Source organism: Anarhichas minor, unplaced genomic scaffold, assembly GCF_050575085.1.
Source record: "Anarhichas minor isolate MPS153535 unplaced genomic scaffold, ASM5057508v1 ptg000025l, whole genome shotgun sequence".
NCBI lineage: Eukaryota > Metazoa > Chordata > Actinopteri > Perciformes > Anarhichadidae > Anarhichas > Anarhichas minor.
Genome location: NW_027466471.1, coordinates 1586526 through 1607282, shown reverse-complemented (window position 1 = coordinate 1607282; position 20757 = coordinate 1586526). Strand labels below are relative to the sequence as shown.

The window sequence follows — 20757 nt, the reverse complement described above, 5'->3', positions numbered from 1 at the left end:
GTTGAGGCATCATTTCGGGGATGAAGCTTGGATGTGCAGCGCCCACAGAGTCATACTTTGCCTTGAGTGTGTCATTACTCTGGAGGTCTATCAGCTTTTGCAAAGCTTTGCTTTGATATATTACTGTATTTAAGGAGTAAACCACTGAAACCTGACATTCCATATAACGCGAAGCCACTTGGATCTTGATGCTCGTGGTGGTACAGTACGGGTGCTTTGAGCAGCCAAAAAAGAAAAAGGAAGACCTACTTCAGCAATAATTTCTCATATTTTATATAATATGTAACCACATTATAATGCACATTATCTTATTCTGATGAAATTTAAAAAAGGGAGCTCTAACGTTAAAATATCACCACTATTGCCAGGCCCGCTGGAGGGAAGGGAGGCACGGGAGAGCCAGACCCAGGGCTGTGTGGGGCAGACTGTCAGACGCCTGCTGCAGTTACATGAGAGGTTTTCCAAAGGGACTCTGGTGCTCGGAAACACTACCGCTTTTGTCCTCAGGAGCCGCCAAAATCAACAAAATAAATTAAAGTTCCTCGTAGTAAATTAACGATTTAAAGCTCACTGGTGTGGGTAGCAAGTACAAACCGAAGTAACTGATAATCCACAGGTGAAGACAGATAAGGGTTCAGTTTATTATCATAGACTCAAAAAAAATTACTATTTTATCAATATCTGAAAATATAGAAGCCAATGCAATCGGACCATTAAATAACACTATGACTCATATAAAATAATTGCTGTCATGTATTTCTGTATTGAGTTGACGGGAACAAATGCAAACTTATTACAATGTCAAAAAATCTCATAGCAAACAACTCATTGAATGCTGGGTACTATGTTTTGATACAAGGTATTTTTGCCCATATTTTCTGTATTTCACCAATAAATTGTCAAGAAAAAACAAAGTACACTCATCCAAACTCATCTGCACACATCACACACACATTGTCAGATCCTCTTTAGTTGTTGGATTAAAACAGCTTTCTCTCAAAGTTCATCAACAGATGAGGCAGCGTCCAGCTGTGTTGCCATTCAACAGGTTGTTTTTTTTCACAATTGGCTGTCCCTCAAAGCACTGTCTCTCTAAAGACTCCGATCAGACTGTGTGGGCGTTCAGCGTGATCCAGGCGGGACCCTGTCCTTGACCCCGCCCCTGAACCCCCTCTCGAGCCTGGCCTCGACCCCGCTCTTCCGCGGCTTCCTCGTTGCTCCACGGACTCGCAAGTGAAGGAGCTGAGGTCCCCGCAGCTCTGCAGGTGCAGCAGACCGGGCCTCCTCCTCCTCCTCGGGGGGCGAGGAAAAGTCTGGGAGTGACTGGCCGCTGGCTGCTGGGGCGGTTTAGGCTGTCTGGGACCCATCTGTGAATCAGTGAACACCTGAAAGACAACGGGAAATTACTGTTCAGGACACCTCGTAATATCAACAGAAAAAAACATATAATTTATGTAAATAATTTGTGTTATGCTCCTGTTCGAGTAACGTTTGATAAAAACTACAGTGACCAGATGTTTTGGGAAATCACTGAGCCTTTTTTTAAATGACGGACCAATGGAAACATGTTGCTGGTTCTTTATAAGAAACATCCTTTTAGCTTACTAGAATTTTTGTACTTTACCCATCAAATGGTTAAAAGATTTTTGCATCAGATGTTTGTATGTGTAGTTTTGACTGACACATGTTTCTGTATGAACTCCTACCTGTTCTATGTAGCTGGCACAGCGCACAGCCTCCTCCATGTGCTCCTGGTCCGACTGCAGGACATTCCGTATGCTGTCTACCAGCTCCTGGACCTCGGGGGCCAGGCCCTGGGCGGCCGGCTGCTCCAGGATCTTCCTGACCAGCTGCTGCGTGTGCCGGTAGCTCTGGTAGTCCACCATGGAGGAGGGCCGGGGCCGACGGGGCGTCCTGCCGCCGCCGCTGTTGTTGTTGGTGCCCCGTCGCAGCGTGACCTGGCCCTGGGCGCAGGCGGCCAGCTTGGGCTGGGAGGTCTGGGTGGAGGAATCTGTGGTCTGAGGAGACGGGGCGGGGGGAGCGCCGCTGCTGCTCAGCACTGCGGCGGACAGCAGAGGGGAAGAAGATGGTTCAGGTTCCCCAACAATCCCTGTTATCGGTATATCTAACTACATTCGCAAACAGTGCTTGAAGTGTGAAACAGAGCGTTAGTGGCGCAACCGTCAGTCTGCGCTGATCTAATTAACATAAGTGATTCTTAGAGTATATCTGTTTGTATTTACTGTATGAAAAGTTGCTCATTCAGTTCATTGAATTCCTGGTAGTGGGACACAAACAGTATGTTGATAAATCTGCAGCATCTGATTGGAGTGCTGCCTCAGATCGCAGTGCCATTACACACACTGACCACTGTTGTATCAGCACAGAAGTTCACTAAAAGACGTATTTTTGTGTTAATCTTTATTGTCTTTATTTTGAGCAAAAGCAAAACAACCTCAAGGAAGGTAAATATTATTAGCTAAATAAGAGGCATTGGGTAATCGTGCGATTTATAGCCGGTTATTCATTTAAAAAGAATCAATATATAATTGTACTCTCAGCTATAGTTACTATGCAGCCCTACTGTTGATTTGAAAGTGGTTGGATGGCTTTTAGATCCTGCACTGAATAAACCTCTAAGGGTGACCATAGAGTGTTGATGGACCATAGAGTAAGTCCTCCAAAGGGACAGTAAAGATCTGTTGAATTTAGTCTGGATCGCTGTTTATGTAGCAAAACATCTCACGCTGATCGGTGTTGCAACTTCCAAAGATGACATAATTACACATGGGGGGGGACAAGCCAACCTTTAACAGTGAGGTCCATCAATACTGGGTCACTGTTGGAGCGCCGGATTCTCGCCTTCCTCCAGGGGGTCAGTGCTGGAGAGGGCTGCTGCTGCTGATGAGGAGGAAGAAGAGGAGGAGGAGGAGGAGGAAGAAGAGGAGGAGGAGGGGGTGGGGAAGGGGGAGGGGGAGGAGGAGGCAGGATCTGGGGCTTGGTGGCTGGTGATGCCGATACCATTTGCGGACTCCCGTCTAAGACCGAATACAGACAAGTGGTGCTATTAGAACAAAAGGCAGTTGTCACAGAAGATGGGTGGATGCTCTGAAGAAACAAATCAGATCCATAGATACTCATAGAGTAACTGCACCGTGATGAAACGCATCAATAATGGGGATTTCTTTCTAAATTCATTTTTAAAAAACAGCCTCAAAACGCCATCAACTGTTTAAAATCAGCCCGAATGTTTCAAGACCAGTTCTGAGATAGAGTCGGCCGTTTGGGATTAATCTACGTCAGAAGTGTCAAACTCAAGGCCCACCACGTCATTTTATGTGGCCCGCGAATCCACCAGCAAAAAATAAATAAAAAATAAAAAAAATAAAAAAAATTTAATTTTGGAAAACAAATTTAAAGTTAGACTTGAAAATAAAAATATCCCTATGGTCGAAATTATGAGATAGAAAGTTGAAATTATGAGATAGCATGTTGTGAAGTATTATCACCGTGGCTGGACATTGATTACTTGTCCTCCTAACAGTCACTTGGTAACAATATGGTTAATTAGTTATTACCTTTTTTTTTTTAAACAGGTGGACAGGAGAGGGAACAGCCCGTAAAGAGGTTTTCCAACAAGTGATTGAGTTGAAAAAGATCGACAAATAATCCCAAAATGTCCACGAAGAGGAAAATGGTATCAGAGGGAAGAAGATGTAATTTAAGATGGGAAAGCGAATACATGTCTGTGCTTCAGGGAGAAAAACGGGTCTGTCTTCTGTGTTATGATGCGTGTCAGTGATGAAGGAATACAATTCACGTCGGCATTTTGACACCAAACACGGAGCTAAACTTAGCCTCCAAGAAAAACATAAAATTGTCCAAGAATTAAAAGGCAGAGTGCAATCACAGCAGAATATATTTACAAAAGCTACAGCCCAGTGCATGCTAAAGGTATGTGAGCAGGTGAGCTCCGATCAGATACAGACTTTTACAAATGTCAGTTTGTGAAGAAACACCATCGCAGACCGAGTTCAGGAACTAGCAGCAATCTAACAACACAGCTAGCTAAGAGACGAGATACATCATCTATCAATGTTTGTAAGAGGCTCAAGGCAGTGAGGAGCTCTTGGATGTAGCTGCCATGCACGGGACGACGGCAGGGAGGGACATTAGTGATGCAGAGAGGTGACAAAAATAGCTTTGAACAAAGTTAATGTAATAACTTGTGTTTGATGATATTTGTCTTTGTTATTTTCTTTAAAAGTTTGATCTTTGATAGAGTAATGTGGGTTTCTTAACCCTAAATTAAAATGAGTTATGTTATAATAACAGAAATGTGCTTAAATATCATTTTACATTTATATAACTGCATGTACAATATTTTTACATTTGAATTAACAATAATCAAAAGCAGAGACAGTTATTTAACAATATGTTAGGAGTAGTTACAGTTATACAGTCTTACAGTTACAACCGGCCCTTTGAGGGAAACCATGATGCTGATGTGGCCCGGAGTGAAAATGAGTTTGACACCCCTGATCTACGTCATGAAATAAAAGAGTGTTAACGCGCTCTAATCAGACCCTCCTCCTCGTCTCTAGAGTGAGAGACTTCGCCTCTCTGTATACTTTTGTAAGAAATACAGTAAAAGTGTGTCTGATACACACACATGAGGGAGCCTGCTTTATAGAGTGTGACAAATGTGGCAGGGATCACATGACCTCTCCCAGCAGCTGAAGGTATCAGATGAGTGAAGGACAACATCACCCATAATCATCAGGGGAGCAGACAAAGTAAGATAAAAGCTACTAAAGCTGCAATCTGCACACAATCTAAAAGGTCACAGCCAAATGTTACCGTCACTGCCAGAATCTGCAAATCCAAATTATATTCGTACAACGCTCCATTCAGAATAAAGCCCTTATTGAATATATCCAAACGGAATATGCTGTTTACATGAACTACATCAAATACAAAATATTGGCATCTTCGGAATAATAGTGAAATATGAGTGTGCATGTAAACGTAGACACTGAGGTAAACCTTAGCCAGGAAAACACACTGTGGCACTAGCACACACACACACACACACACACACACACACACACACACACACACAAACACTTCGCTCCGCTGCACTTCCACACAGACAATGAAGCCCCGACACAAATAAACCTTCAGAGAAGTGGAAGCAACAGAAATAGAAAAAAAAAAAAATTATAAAAAAAAAGCAAAATATGTCTACATAGAGTTTGATTACACAAGCGAAACAGCCTGACAGTTATTAAAATGACACCGGGCCACCACTATCTCAGTGTTTTGTTCCAGAGGGCAGTACAAAGATACACAGGGCAGTTTTATGTTCAGAGATCAGCCAGTCAGCCCCCCCCTACCCTACCTGGAACAGATGATGCTCCTGGTGGAGTCGGGTTCGTCGTCAACTCCCTCAGAGCAATCTCTGTCTCCTGAAATAAACAATATTAATAATAATAATAATACATTTTATTTAGAGAGCGCTTTTCAGAATACTCAAAGACACTTTACATTAAAATCATCATATTAAAAAACAGCCATACACTAAAATTCTAAAACACACAATATTGTTCACACGTTAAAAGCAGTTCTGAAAAGGTGGGTTTTGATTTGTGATTTGAATATGGAAAGATCGGTGCAGTCTCGGATGTGTTTGGGGAGAGAGTTCCAGAGGGAGGGGGCAGCTATGGAGAAGGCTGTGTCGCCCCATGCGGAGCCGACGGGATGGAGTGTGGTGGTGAAGCAGGTGAGTGAGGTAGGAGGTGGCCTGAGGGGGCCTGATTGTGGAGGGCTTTATGAGTGAGGAGAAGGACTTTGTATTGGATCCGTTGTGGGACGGGGAGCCAGTGGAGATTCTGCAGAACAGGGGTGATGTGGTCACGGGAGCGGGAGCGGGTGAGCAGGCGAGCAGCAGAGTTCTGGATGTACTGGAGTTTATTTAGGATTTTGGATGATGTGCCTTGAAGAATACTGTTGCAGTAGTCAATTCTTGAGGTGATGAAGGCGTGGATCAGAGTTTCAGCAGCAGATAAGGAGAGTGATGGGCGGAGAAAAAGGCAGTTCTGGTGATTTGTTTGACGTGGTGTTCAAAGGAGAGGTTGCTGTCAAACATGACTCCGAGGTTGTGGATGTTTGGGGAGGGAGACAGAGTGGAGTTGTCGATGGTGGGGCAGAAGTTGTGACCGGTTTTCGTGAGGGATGTGGGACCGATGATGATCATGTCAGATTTATCACAGTTGAGTTTGAGGAAGTTGATTTAATGTCAGTGAGGCAGCTGGTGAGAGTGGAGTGAGTAGCAGTGGTAATGGCCTTTGTGGAGATGTAGAGCTGGACGTCATCGGCGTAGCAGTGGAAATGGAGACCAAGTTGACGTTTGATGTTACCAAGAGGGAGCAAGTAGAGGATGAACAGAAGAGGACCAAGCACCGAACCCTGGGGGACGCCTTGAGACAGAGGAGCAGTGGAGGAGGTGCAGTTGTTGATACTGATGAACTGTTGTCTGTTTGTAAGATATGATTTAATCCAGGAGAGAGCAGTTCCGGTGATATTGAGGGAGGATTCGAGGCGGGAGAGAAGGATGTTGTGGTTGATGGTGTCGAAAGCTGCAGTGAGGTCGAGGAGGATGAGAATATTAAGGTGACCAGCGTCTGAGGAGAGGAGGAGGTCGTTGGTGACTTTGAGGAGGGCTGTCTCTCTCTCTCTCTCTCTCTCTCTCTCTCTCTCTGTGTGTGTCTCTCTCTCTCTCTCTCCATTATATTCAAGAGAAGGCAGACATCTCTACGGCCGATATCTCCAAAATGTTTTCAAACACATTTCTCAGGAAATATGTATTTTTTCTATTTTGGAGTGAACTGTCCCTTTAATCTTTTGTATTTGGAGTGTACCTGTGTGACTGCATCGGTGGAGCTGCCAGCGACGACCTCGTACGGAGGCGGGGGGTCTAGCGGACAGAAGACCTCCACCCCTTTGATTCGAGCCCCGTAGATATGAGGGAGAGGGATCACGCTGTCCCCGAGGATCCTGAAACACACAAGTCAAACTAGAGAGCGAGTCCATCATGTGTGTGACACATCGACACTAGCAACAGGACTAAAGATGAAAGTGTGTGTGTGTGTGGGTGTGTGTGGGGGGGGGGGGGCTGCTGTTACCGGCGAGCCAGGCGTGGCGTGTACGAGTAAAAAGTGGAGAAGTAGGATGGGGGAGGGGCTGGGGCCACAAACTCATCCGGGTCTGGCACCTGAGCGGGTTCCTCCCTTTCCTCGACAGCGGCCCTGTGCTCGTCCTATCACAGAGCAGGGGACACGTGACATCACACATCATGCTAGGTAACGTAAGACTCTTTGAGACCTTTTTTAGGAGCACACAGAATTACATTCATAACTAATAATAATAAGACTAATAATAATTACAAATCAAAAAATGTTAAACTCAATATTTAAGATGTGAGGGGGGAACCCCGAAGACAGCTGAGGACGCAAAGTCGCATATCATTGCTAGTGTTGAAGGAATCATTTTGGAAAAATGAGTAAATTTGCTTTTTTTTTGGAGAGCGAGACGAGAGGATCAATAGCACTCTAATGTCTGTGCACCCCAGCTCCACATAGTGAGATCAAACCATTTCATTTTTGAACATACGGTAAATAAATCCTGTGAAAAACCTACAATTCTGAGCTCCTCAGTGTAACTAGGAAGTGAGGATTACTTTGGCTGAGACCAAGAGTCACCTGACAAACATTCCGTGAACCTGTGACTGAACTGCAGGCTGTTTACACGGTGCATTGAAGACAGGCTGTAAATGTAAATAGTTCAATGTACATAGCACATAGAGCACATAGAGCTTTCTTTTCAACATTGGTAACACTTGTGGACACTTGCCAAAATGTTGTATACATAGATTCCATTGTTTTTTTTTCATTTTTATGATTTATGGCATGATAACTGTGTAATTCTGCACTAAAGACATGTTTCCATAGAGGTGCAGGACTTAAATATCGCAGTGAAAATCAAGGCTACGGGGAGAAAAACGTGACAGTAGGGAGAAACGCCCGGGGCTCAGAGAGATGAATTTGACTGATAGCATTTATTGTGAATTATTTTGTGCAGTGGAAATGTGATATCGTGACAGCCCTGATTTGGATATTCCCAAGCAGGAGGCTGCCACACCGACCCGTTGTAGTTAATGGCCCAACACTATACAGTGGTGTGTGATCATACCAGGCACTGTGCTCTCGCGGTGAAGATCTGCAGGTATCTCAGGGCAGCCGCCATGAGGCACACGGCTGTGGTCAGAGCGTTCAGAGCGCACAGCGCAAACAAGACTTTCTGGGAGACAAAAGGAGACACAATGAGATGGGTTCAAACTATTTTATCTGTTGTGCTGCTTGTGCACAGTCAGAAAACAGACCAAGGGTTGCACTGTACCCAGTGCAGCGTGCACGGTGCAGAAACGGATGAGGGTTTTATCAAACAAGGCAGGAGGGGTGTTGATTTCTTTGCAGGAGGTTATATCATCTCAGACGCTACATTAATAATCAGAGACGTTTGAGAAGCCGGCCCTGTGTCCGGCTCAACGCCACCACGCTGAGCATAAACCAACATTTGGTCACTCCACAAAACAAGCACGAGCTGAGTAGGTGGAAGAAGGTGTCACATCATAAGAAATATACATTAAGTATAGTATATTTATAGTATAAATGAAGGAATGCCATTTCACTTAATATCAAATACATAAATAAATAAATCTGGCCATTAACAAAAATCCTGAAATAAACTATATATATATATATATATATATATATATATACGTATATGTAGATATATACTGTATATATATATCAATATATATATATATATCAATATACTTTGATTAATACATGTATAAATAAAAAGGAAAGGACTGCTTCTATGTATTTAAAGAGACTTTAACTTCATAATGCCACATTTATTTCTCAGCTCTTTTGTTGTATTCAAATGAATGGAGCGTGGTTATCTCACAGATTCAGACCACACATCCTTAAATAATGACCTATTTACCTATTGAACTGTGGCTTATATATTTACAGTATATCTATATATCTATTGCATTATTTATTCATTTCAGGATTTGTTTTGTAGCTATTTCTATGTATTCATTGTGTATTCATGTATTTAATATTGAATCACATAGAATTCTACAGTAACCTTGGAAATCTTCACACAGCTTATACGAATTGAGGACAATTTGTGTGCAGCTTTCTGTTTTCTTACTCCTGATGAACTCTTTTTTGGTTAATTACAGAGAAGAACAGACATCCAAATGAGGCAGCAACATTTTTGGGTCTTGGACTGACGATCGACCAAGATCTCCTGCCACTTTCATCCACAAGAGCGACTATGGAATAACGCATTAAAGGTAATTAATCAGCATAAAGAACAACCGTTTAATGGTGGGCTCCCAGTGAACACAGCAGTGATTGTATAGAGGTGTGCACCTTGAGCAGGACCCTCATGGTGCCGCAGGAGTGGGCGGGGTGGAGCTCCAGCAGCTTCTCTTCGGGACATTTGGAGCTGGGGGAGAGGGAGCAGCAGTAACACACATCTCCAGCCTCACTCTGAAACAACACACACACACACACACACACACACACACACAGGGTTGATTTTGATATGATTTAAAACATTTCTGAATTCACAACGTCCCAGAAAGATCAAGGTCTCTTCTTCATATACAGCTTAAATAATAAGTAGTATGCTAAGCAGCTAAATCAAGCAGCTACATACAACCACAGACTGTATGTAAGAAGGGATTCGACACATTCTAATAATCTATGTGCTGACGGTGGCAAGAATATATCAGGACCCTTGCTGGGGATGTTCGTGGTCCCGAGAGGCTGAATCCTAAATATTCTGGTGCACGTCCCCCCCCCCCCCTAACCTTTAATGATTTTAAAGTTGTTCTCCCCTGTTTACAGTCCTTATGCTAAGCTAGGCTAACCACATCTGCTGAAATTATGAACAAATCGCACTTTAGAAAGATTCAGGTGCGATATGGAAGGAAGGATAGAAAGAAAGAAGGGAGGGAAAGAAAGACGTGCCGTCTAAAATATAAAATATAAAATATGGAACTATGTATATGCTGTATGACATGGTCATTTAAAAACTTTTCAGCGCAAGGCGCGGAGTCCCACCGTTCATCAATGTCACACTTGGTCAGCCAATCAAATGAAGTTAGAGGCGTTACCTCCACTTCCTTCCTGCTTTAAAGCCGGTAGATGTAGAGGAGAATGCAGACGAAAGGTTGACATTAGTGGTATTTAACTACGATGAATAATATAATAATTCACTGGCACATCAACGGCAGGAGCTTTTTCCCCTTCCTTTAATCCCATTTTATCGTCTGGTTGCGCACGAGTTTAAGAATGCAGGAGTTTAAAAAATGAATGTAGTTCTTTTTTAACAAAGGCTCTTGAGTTTGCATGAAACATGAAAATACCCCCCCCCCCCCCCCACACACACACACACGGCCCTCTATTTTTAGAGCAGAGTGAGAAACACTGCATGACCCCGTCTATTCTCATACCTCCCACATACAGGACAGACGGACAAAAAGATGTGTGGAGACCAGAGTGATGGTGACAGAGAGGGGAGTGGAGGCCTGGCAGAGGGAGGAAGGAAAGACAACACAACAGCAGGAAGAGTCAAAAGGTCACACGGAGGAGCTCTGGCCCGAAAAACAAGACTCATCACATTTCCTGTAGCCTGATCTGCAAAGATCTCGTGTTACCAGGTCAAAGCCAAGAGTGACGCTGTACAATGCGCCCAATGACACATTGCAGACGTAGTTATACTGTGTGTTCAAGGAAGACGAAATATACACCCTGAGCCATCTGTTGCAGGCCACATTTTGTTCTTCGTCGTGGCTCGAAAAACTGACAACCAGAGAAAAGTTTGATCTCATTTTGAACCGAGGTATGTACAGATTTATTCCATACCCCGATATGTTATGATCCACTAAAGTTACAAGATAAATAAATAGCAGTTTTTGTTATTATTTCGCCGCCATCTTGACTGGGAGGCGGGAAGGGACAGTCGAGTGGGATTCAGCTCTTTGTTTGGGAGGGAAGAGAGAAAAAATGATTGTCCCCATTAGTCACAAAAACCTAGGAAAACAGGGTCCAGGTTGAAAAATAGACTGTATATAAGAAGTGGTCATCGTGACGTCACCCATTGGTTTGTGGAGTGGCGTTTTGAAGCCTTGAGTTCTGGACTAGGGCCTTTGGGATTAGGGCCTAGACTTCTATATAAGACTTCTTTTTGGCACCAGAGGAGTCGCCCCCTGCTGGTCAGTAGAGAGAATGCACGTTTTAAGACACTTCTGCATCGACCTCACTGGGCATAACCGGAGGTTGCTTTCTGGTTCTTCTCCAGTGAACTGGTTCAACATGGAATACATCGCACCAGGAAGGATGATCCCATTGACTCTCCACAGGAGGAACAGAGTGAAGCAGAGATGCCGTGAAGGAGAGAGGATGCAGGAAATCTACAAAACCAGACAAGACACAAAACGGGGAACAGCCTCACCAGTTGGCAGCTGGTCATACTGGACACCAGCTGGGCTCCCTGGCAGCACAGGATGAATCCAGCCAGGTTAAGGAGCACACACACCAAAGACAGCAGGACAAACACATTGACCTGGAGATGGAGGGGCGGGCAGAGAGAGGGGGGGGGGTAGGATGAAAAAGGAAGGGAAGATGGATTATTGTGGTTTGGACACGTGTGTTTAACCCCTGTGGACATATTCTGTAGAAATAGATTGAATAAACATGAGAACACATGGTGAGAGACGGTGACACGACAGTGAGAGAGGTGAAATGACCTTTGATCTGGATATAGTCAAACTGAAATCGGGCATTTTTGCAGAAGAAGGAATGTTCACATGTCTATTTTAACAGGGTTCATAAACATTTTTAACTTTCATCAGCATACATTCTCTGAAATATCTGAAAGAATCCATGTGAAACTCTTCAGTATATCTTAAGCTTGAAATTCACTTTCATTTCCATACCAGCCAGTGTGGTTAGTGGTTTTCCCAAATTTTCACCAGCCACAAAAAGTTCTAAAGACACAATTTTAAAGTAAACTTTTTTTTTGGGCTGCCGGGGCCACGAGCATTGGAAAATGTCCGGGGCCCCTCCGCTCCACTGGTAGAGATCGGCGTCAAGTTAAAAGTACAGTGAGGGATCCTGGTCTTTCTCGAGCCATGTCTTGTGAAATACTTTTCCAGGTGAAGACATGGCATTTACATGTCGTAAATAAGCACAAGCTGAGTCTGGTGTAACGCCGCGCAGAGTACACGGTGACATTCAGTGACGTCACTGATCTGCCTGAACATTTAAACACACTAGTCAAAAAACTTAAAGGAACATATGTTCTAGAATGGCACACCTGGTCTGCCATTAAAGTGTCATTTTTGTGCACTCTTTGAGCGATTGCCAGAAGAGTTCATATTTGAATGATCTGAAGCGTGACTACAGGTGTATGCCTACAGGTGTGGCTGTATGATCCATAAGGAATGGAACATGTGTTACGATCCAGTCTATGAGTATAGGATGACGTTTTCTTTATTGATTGCGTTTGCTGGATATCTGACCACCACCGGATGCACCTGGCTAACCAGGCTATCCAGCCTTGCCTTTCCCAAGCTCCAGATGGCCAAAATGATAACTCAAAGCTTAAAAACAGTAGTCCACAAACCAATGGGTGATGTCACGGTGACTTCGTCCACTCCCAGGGACTACAGTCTATGGTTCAAGGACAGGAGGACACACACCGACTTATAAATAGCTGTCTCCACCCGTCTGACAAAATAATCTCAAGTCAAAGGTAGACTGTCTCATTCTCTCACACCTCCAGCTTCGTCTTACACAACCGCGGGCCATCAATGAGCTCTCTCCGTGCTCTAAATATTTGATTACATTCTGGCTTAAATGGAAATGCTCGAGGACAAAAGTCAGTGTGAATTTCTTCACACTGACTTGTGAAGACCCGTTAAGCGTGGGAGAAAGAAATGTATTCATGCAGCAAACAAGATTCTTATTTTCTACTTCGATCTAAAATAAATCTTTTTCTACTAAAGTACCCTTCTGGCGGACAGTGATCCTACACACTGGAGTTGGGTTGATTTCTGGTTTTGCTCGTTCGGTCCGGTACACGAGCTTACACCAGTTTGATGTTATGCAAACTGGCTGAACCGGCATTTGTCATTACGACACGTTGCATCAGCAACCTGTGGGCCCAACGGAGCCATTTGTGTCTACAGGCCGTGCGTGATTGCGCTATACGTCACCAAAGTTACAGGCCCGCTGTAGCAATCTCTCTCACGCGTCATGCAAACGCTACAGCGATATCCCATAAAAACAAATTTACTTTAAAATAAAATACACGCTTTGTTGAGACAGTCTGTCTATCGATCTCCTGCCCTGCGTTTCAGCACCCAGGACAGCAACACACACACACACACATCCTCTACACTTAACAAATAGCTCTATCCATCTGGGAATAATTCATAATATGCAAGGGATAATGTACAGTGGGCCAGTCATAATGTATAAATCAGTCTCACTCGGTTCGCTCTGCTGCAGCCATATCAGGGCCGGATTAAGTTGCTGCTAATGCTAACCTGACATGTCCTATTGCTGCTGCTTCAAATTAAAAGAACTGGGGAGAACAACGAGGTGGCTTTTATTGTGAAGCAGTCACAGGAAGCGCAGCATTGGATTACTGACAAAGCAGCTGCTCAACCACTGTTTATTGTATCATTAAACACCGTGGTAACCACAGGTGTCGTGATTGACTTCACTATGACTCAATCTCTGTTTGTTGATTAGCTTTTTTTCCTTTCGGAGTATGTTTTTCTGAGCTCGGTATATGCTGCCACCTATAAAATTTCCGCACACTTCTCCATCTCTGTCTTTTCTCAGTCTACATCTGATTTGCCCAATCATGTGCGACAGAGAGCCAACAGTCGGCATTGTTTTCGTTTCCCCTGATCACCTCAGCAGGTCATTTCCCTGATGACTTCTCCACCTCTACCAGAAGGAGCGCTTATCAGTGGATGGAGCACTGGAAACCTCCTGACGGTTGTGCTCTCCTGACGGTTGTGCTTTCATTCAAATTCAACAGCAACACAATATCATGCAATCATTGCTTTACAGAAGGAAACCAAGACCAAAGCTCACCAGTAACAGCATGGGCCTTCTCCATGTCGTGAGGCCTACGATGCCTGACAGTATGACCTGGAAACAAACGGAGAAAATAAATTTTCGTGTGGTGCAACAAAACAAATATACAACACAGGATTAAACAAACAAACACCCATGCACATATCTAACAAACTGTAATACAAGAGTCCAGGGAGTTCAGTCTATCACTGTGCAATCTCACAACCCATCGGTTATCAGTCAGGCGACGGATAAGCCCCTGGTTAGGAGGGGCTACGTCTCTGCAGTTCCGGTTTAGCCGGCGGATATCCGTGCCAGGACTTTCTTCTCCGTGCCCTGCTTGTTGTTTACTTTTCTGATTTGCAACTTGAGATGCGAGACTGTAGTTGGAGTCGAGAGACGACCAGATTGTTTCACATGCCAATTTTAAAACAATAAAAAAAAGCTAAATCATCGTCAGACGATAGCTGGTTTGGTTACGAGATTGCATTTTGCCAAATGCCTTCCACCTCTTCTGCTCTCCACGCGGACTGTGTACCTGCATTCGACCGAAGCAGAAACAAACAGAAACCAGAAACACTTCCGATATCAAAATCTTGTTGCAGATCCTGATCCTGAAATAGAGGAATCAACAGGACCCTCCCCTCCTCTATTTCTACTCCTTGAAGAGAACAACAGTTTGACATCCAGGGTCACTCCCAGGGTTCCTCGCCTTCCGAGTTGGCACCCCCACGGTGTTGTCAATGGTGGACAGGATAACAAACGCTGTCTTGTCCAGGTTGAGAATGAGTGGGAGTTAGACATCCTCTACGAGATCAGGCAAGCATCAACGTCAAATAGCTGGGTTTCATTGGCAAAGGAGTGATAGGAGAACCCATGCAATGTAAGAGAGCACCAAGCGTACTTTAAGGAAAGGAGGATTTGGTGGTTCACTGGTTCAAATGCAGCAGATTCGACTCACTTTTGGTACCAGGTCCTATTCTCTATGCTGTTTCCCCTGAGAATCCCCCTCGACATATGAGGGATTCTCAGCTGGTTGATAATATGAAATTAACTCTTTTGTACCACAGTTGTTCCTTTCGTCATTTTGAGTTCAAAGGGCCATTTCCTGGAATGTGGGACAATGGTCGTAAATAGGGGTCGGTATCATAAATTGGCCAGATTTCCTTTGGTGTTTTCCTCGAGCCTACAATCCTACAATCTTGCTTGAATGAACCCTAGTTTCTGTCTTCTACGGGAAACATATCTGAACGTCTAAAGCTGAAAAACAAAATGGATAGATTAAGTTTTTTCTGCGTCATATAATTCTAAAATAAAAAAGGAGCCACTATTTTGATCAATTCAAACATTCCATACCATAATAATGCAACAATAATAGACCCAGAAGGTCGTTTTATCATTAATTGACACATACAAAATGTTATGATCAAGGAACCCACTAAACAAAGAATTCCTACAGTTCACCAACTCACTGAAGTTACGTTTTGACATTTTTTGTGTAAGTAATCATATCATATCTAAATGAATAACTGTCAAATGCATCCAATAATTATCACAAACTATGGCCCCGTTAGCTTTAATCTTCTAAACTAAACGACCCTAAAGTAGGGCGGTTGAACACTCCGCTTAAAGCAGACAAAGATCTCAACAATTTCCTCACAAGAAAGTGGACATCTTTCATTGAACTGAATGACCCCATAGAAATACCACAAACATTGGGAAACAGCTGAAACAGTTCTTAAGGGATATATCATTTCATATTCCAAACAAAAGTAAAAAAACAAGAACAAGAAAAATAACAATGGTAAACTCTTCGCTAATCAGTTGAAGAGACACAAAAGTATGTCCAAATATCCACAGGTCAGACCAACCAGCAACCTCAGAGGAACTCAGGAAAGCCTTCTTCTCCAACAACGTATCACCTGTTACTGATAGCTACCCAGTGTGTGGACGAAGCATTAAGTTGTACTAATTGACTCTGGTTCTCTATGCGTCGCAACATTACTCCACAGTTTGTTTCAGTCTTTACTGCAAAACTTCACCTCAGTGAGTCCACGACTTGCCCAAAGTTGGTTTAATATATAGAAAGGTTAGCCCGCTACAACGGGCGCAATGGCAACAGTCCACATAAAAATGCCGCCGCTCTGACCGTCCTGCTACACTGATTTGAATGGGAATGTTTTTTCTACTACTATTCTATTTCTATGAGCTACACACCTCCAGCTGTAGACCTATACGCCTGATTAACTGTGGCCTAAAAATCATTAATGAAGCACAGATCTTTATCAATCCATCCAGACCAACCAGAGTTCATAAAGGACTCATCCACCAACACGTGGCCTCTATTCTACCTCATCACTTTATCCCAGAGAAAACACTTCAACACCATAATTACACCACTGGATGCAAACAATGCCTTTGATAAAGTCAACTGGACATTTATTTTCATAACCCTCAAAAAATGTGTTTGTGGGGAGTCGTTCATTTCATGGATGAAAACTCTTTACAACTCACCATCTTCATCAGTTAATAAGCAACAATCACACCAATCACACCTTTGTGTGAATCAACGCTTCACAATGCAGCGGGAGACAAGACAAGTATGTCCACTTTCTCCATTATCCAACCATTTTTTATCGAAATTCATAAAGTTGGAAGAACACTCATATCACAGGCATACAAGCAAGACATTTTCACCACAAAATCAATTCATATGCAGATGACATCCTGCTATACCTAACAACAACAACAAAAAAAATCGTATCATTCCATAAACTGGTCTAAATCCAAAATTCAACCACTGCGAAAAACAACTGGAATGCTGTGTCTTAAAAAAAAAGAATTGAATCCGTAATTAAAAAGCATCGAGAAAGACCTCGAACAACTCGCCCATATTACTAATCGCAAGAAAATCAGCAGTGAAAGTGACCTATAATAAATAATAAATACATAATAAATGATCCATTCTGCAAAAATCAAAAGACCAACCTGTCCGAAAGTTAAGATCCTCTGTATAGACTCATATGGTTACCATATTTAAAAGATTCCCACTTACATTTTCTGTACAGTAACTGGAAGATGTTATTACAATATTATTTCATCCTTTTTTGTTTTGTAACCTATCATGTCAAGTTCTGCAAATCACGTTGTTTTCTTAGTCTTCCGTTTTGTATTTTCCACCATTCAACTCCCTTCTACACATCCACAGCTCCCTCCTCCCTCCGCTATAACACAGTCCAGTATGTTCGGCTGCCGCCAAGCATACTGAACCACTAAATCACTGCCGTACTGTAACACAATACGCATTCTATACTGTGTAACACCCGGCGTGAAACACAGGAATGTTGCTGCAGAGGCTGCAGAGCTGGAGCGGATAGGCTTTGTCCGTAAATAGCTTTGAATTGATGGAGATATATAATACGAGCCAAGAGGAGATCCGCTGCAGGAGGTGAGGGAATGTAATCGTCTCCAAAGGCTGGAGGTGCAGCTAGAATGAGATGATGTGTGAGTGGAAGACGAGCCGGCGGGACACTGGGGGGGATTTTAACAGCAACACTCACTGGATATAATGCCATATAATTCAACTAGTGATGAAAAAGGGATGACAGTTTAGCCACTTAAAGGAATAGTCCAGTGTTTTGAGATGGAATGAGCTTTGTTTGCCATCGTCCCGCTGTGTTTCCATGGCGCGTTAAACCTAGCTTTGAATATAGACTGGGAGTAAGAGGGAAATGCTGGCTCAGCTCCATCAAAAGTGAAATAATGCACACCTGTCCCGCATTCCCATCTTGCTTAAAGGCAGGATTGGTAATCTTGAAAAACTAACAAGATTACGCTACATTTTAAAAATGATCCAACCTGGCAACCCAGCCCAGTGTTGCCAACTCTGTTCCAATGAAAGCAGCTAGCAGCACCAGCTCCAAAGAAATGCTGAATCTAGCAAGAAAGTCGCCAAGTCAGCAACACTGCTTCCAGGATGTAATGACAATTTCAACAAAAATGTTTTTTTTTAATTGCAAAATATTACAAACCAGCCTTTATTGAGTAAAAATATGAATGTAAACCATCATGTTTTTTTGAGGAGTTCGCAATGGAAAAAGAAAAGTAGCACAGCTTTGAATCCTTTCGACGATTATTCCATTCAGCACCTTCTTTATCTATATTGTTCATTTCATGGTAGCTGCGTAGAGTACAGAGTCTATCTCTAAGTTCAGCACCAAGTCTATATAAGTAACTGGCAAGTCAAGCTGCATGTCTTTCGGGTCTCTGAATGATAAAATGACATTCACATTTAAAGAAGTCAAACCAACAAGTCCTGTCAAAGCAAGTTGTACGTCAGTCTAGGCAAGTCAAGTCTCAAGTCTCTCTCAGCAGCCTACAAGTCAAACTGCAAGTTGTAAAGTCTCAGTTCATCCAGACTACCTGCATCACTTTAGTCGGATGCCAAAATGAAAGCAGCACCTGGACTGTTGCCCTCATCCCACAGAAAAACAACTTTGTGTTACTAACTACTAACAGTAAACACTGAAAAAACAGTAGGTCATAGTCGAAGCCGGTCTGTAAACTGGGATGTCATTTTATAAATATTTGGCTTTGTTTACTCTTCCAAATAAGTTTGGACAATCTGCTGGTACAGCCTATCAGACTGTCCCACTGCTGGTGGTTGTTGATCTGACACAGTCATCTTCACAGCAGTCAGGAGCCCGAGAACTGCGCAGATTCAGTTTCATATTAATACCAGACTGAGTAACACTTTTAATGGAATTCATGGAAAACAGTCATATGCTTTGGCGTTATTACATCATTATATAGTTGTGGTTTTCCGTTTTGAAAAGGTAAATAGAACACGTTTGTCACTGTTTATTTATTTATATCTATAAATATAGATATAAATATATCTATATATATAGCTTATGTTGAGCTCTTAGCAAGCGACTGCGACGAAAGTTAAGAGTCACGGTTGTCCGTAAAACATGAAACGCCATGCACACCGACGAGTGATACGCGAGCCCGTGGCTAACTCACCGAGGAGCCCGCCCAGAAGGGACAGGAGTTCCGTATAGGGGGCGAGTTGCTGAGGGACAGAGCTCCGAAGCACAGCGCCACCATGGAGCCGCCGAGCAGCACCTGCAACAAGCCCAGCGAGAGCAGCGGCCGCCCGGGCAGCAGCAGCCGAGAGCCGCCGCTGCCGCTGCCGCCGGTGATCCGCGAAGAGGCGGACAAGTCACGCGGTCGGTTTCGGTAAGGCTGCTCGGCGAGCATCGGAGCCCCGATGACCTGACAGCAAGACCCCGGCAGTACCACCGGGAGCGACATCTGAAAGGCTCGACGGGGCGGGATGAAAAAGAGCACAGAATCCCTCGCTCGGGTTTCTCTTTTAAAAAAGCGTCGTTTTCACGGATTACAGGGTGGATCCTCGCGGAGTCCGGTGGAGCTGCTCGGTGCCCCTGCCATGATGGCTGTCCAGTTTTAAAATAACACGCTGGCCGAGCTGAGCCGACAGGGCTCGGATTGACTTTCACATATTTTGGCAGCGGGTTGAGAAAAACCAGGACGGGGGAGGGGCAGAGCGGGCCATGTGTACCATGTAAACATGCCTGAGTGTCTTCGTGAAATTACCTAAATATACCACTCGGAAATACAATGTACAGCTGAAGGCTTGCATAGCATTAAAAATACAGTCGTTCACATTTGTTTACCATACATGGAGGGGGGGGGGGGGGGGCATGTATGTCAGGCGCGTGCCCAAACGTGTGAAGTGCTCGGGCTTGAATAGAAAAAGGGAACCCACACCTCACCCCTATATATATATAAATATATTTATATTGTGTACATATATACTTACATATATATACATGTATGTGTATATATATGTATATATATATATGATGTATATATATATATATGTATGTATTTTTTGTTTGTTGCATCAGACATCCTATATAGACATCCTATATAGTCCCAAGGAAGTCCTTGGGACTATAATTTATTTGGCGCTATCCATCTTACGGGATGTGTTTATGTTCTGCCTTTTTATTGTTGGAGGCTAATTGAAAACAACAATCAAGATATTGCTGGAATATGTATCAAATTTACATGATGACAGTTTATAACCCACAGAACACTGTTAATAAACAGGTGCTGAGACTGCAGGGTCATCCTGCAAGCGAGGTTATCCTTGTACATTGCATGGTCAGTCAAATCTATGACAGTGCACATAGATTTAGATTTATGGTCCCACAGCCAGTACAACAGGCACCCATTGGTTTGTAGCCTATGATTTTATTAGTTTAAGGAAGTTCCTTAAACCCGCAGTGGCTTCAGGAGGTTGCCGCCTGCTTACCAACACAGCCCCTTTTTAAATGACACAGGGCTGTTGCTTGCTCTGAAAGCATCCTAACGCCCATGAAAGTAAATGAAAGAATAAGTCATTTTTCAGTGCCCTCTAAAATGCATATGATCATTACAAAAATGATTCATATGACTGTGTCATGATCGGTCACCTCTGTGGTTCAGGTTTGGT

General features: G+C 43.4%; 1 protein-coding gene across 1 annotated transcript; it reads right to left on the bottom strand.

The window, feature by feature from the left end:
• Positions 1 to 1076: 1076 nt before the first annotated feature.
• Positions 1077 to 19550, bottom strand: fam189a2 (family with sequence similarity 189 member A2). Its single transcript, XM_076099531.1, has 11 exons — positions 19260 to 19550; positions 14253 to 14309; positions 11596 to 11706; positions 9507 to 9626; positions 8251 to 8358; positions 7185 to 7318; positions 6921 to 7056; positions 5402 to 5468; positions 2808 to 3038; positions 1707 to 2059; positions 1077 to 1385 (listed from the first exon to the last, which is right to left on the bottom strand). Exons 1-11 carry the CDS (start codon positions 19548 to 19550, stop codon positions 1077 to 1079), a joined length of 1917 nt encoding a protein of 638 aa, XP_075955646.1.
• Between the last annotated feature and the right edge of the window lie 1207 nt (positions 19551 to 20757).

Excerpts from the sequence above, each read along its gene's own strand:
- fam189a2 (XM_076099531.1), bottom strand. The coding sequence starts at position 19,550 with ATGTCGCTCCCGGTGGTACTGCCGGGGTCTTGCTGTCAGGTCATCGGG. Across the intron at positions 14,310-19,259 it reads CCTTCTGGGCGGGCTCCTCG|GTCATACTGTCAGGCATCGT; the intron begins GTGAGTTAGCCA and ends GTTTGTTTCCAG. Across the intron at positions 8,359-9,506 it reads CCATGAGGGTCCTGCTCAAG|AAAGTCTTGTTTGCGCTGTG; the intron begins GTGCACACCTCT and ends TTTGTCTCCCAG.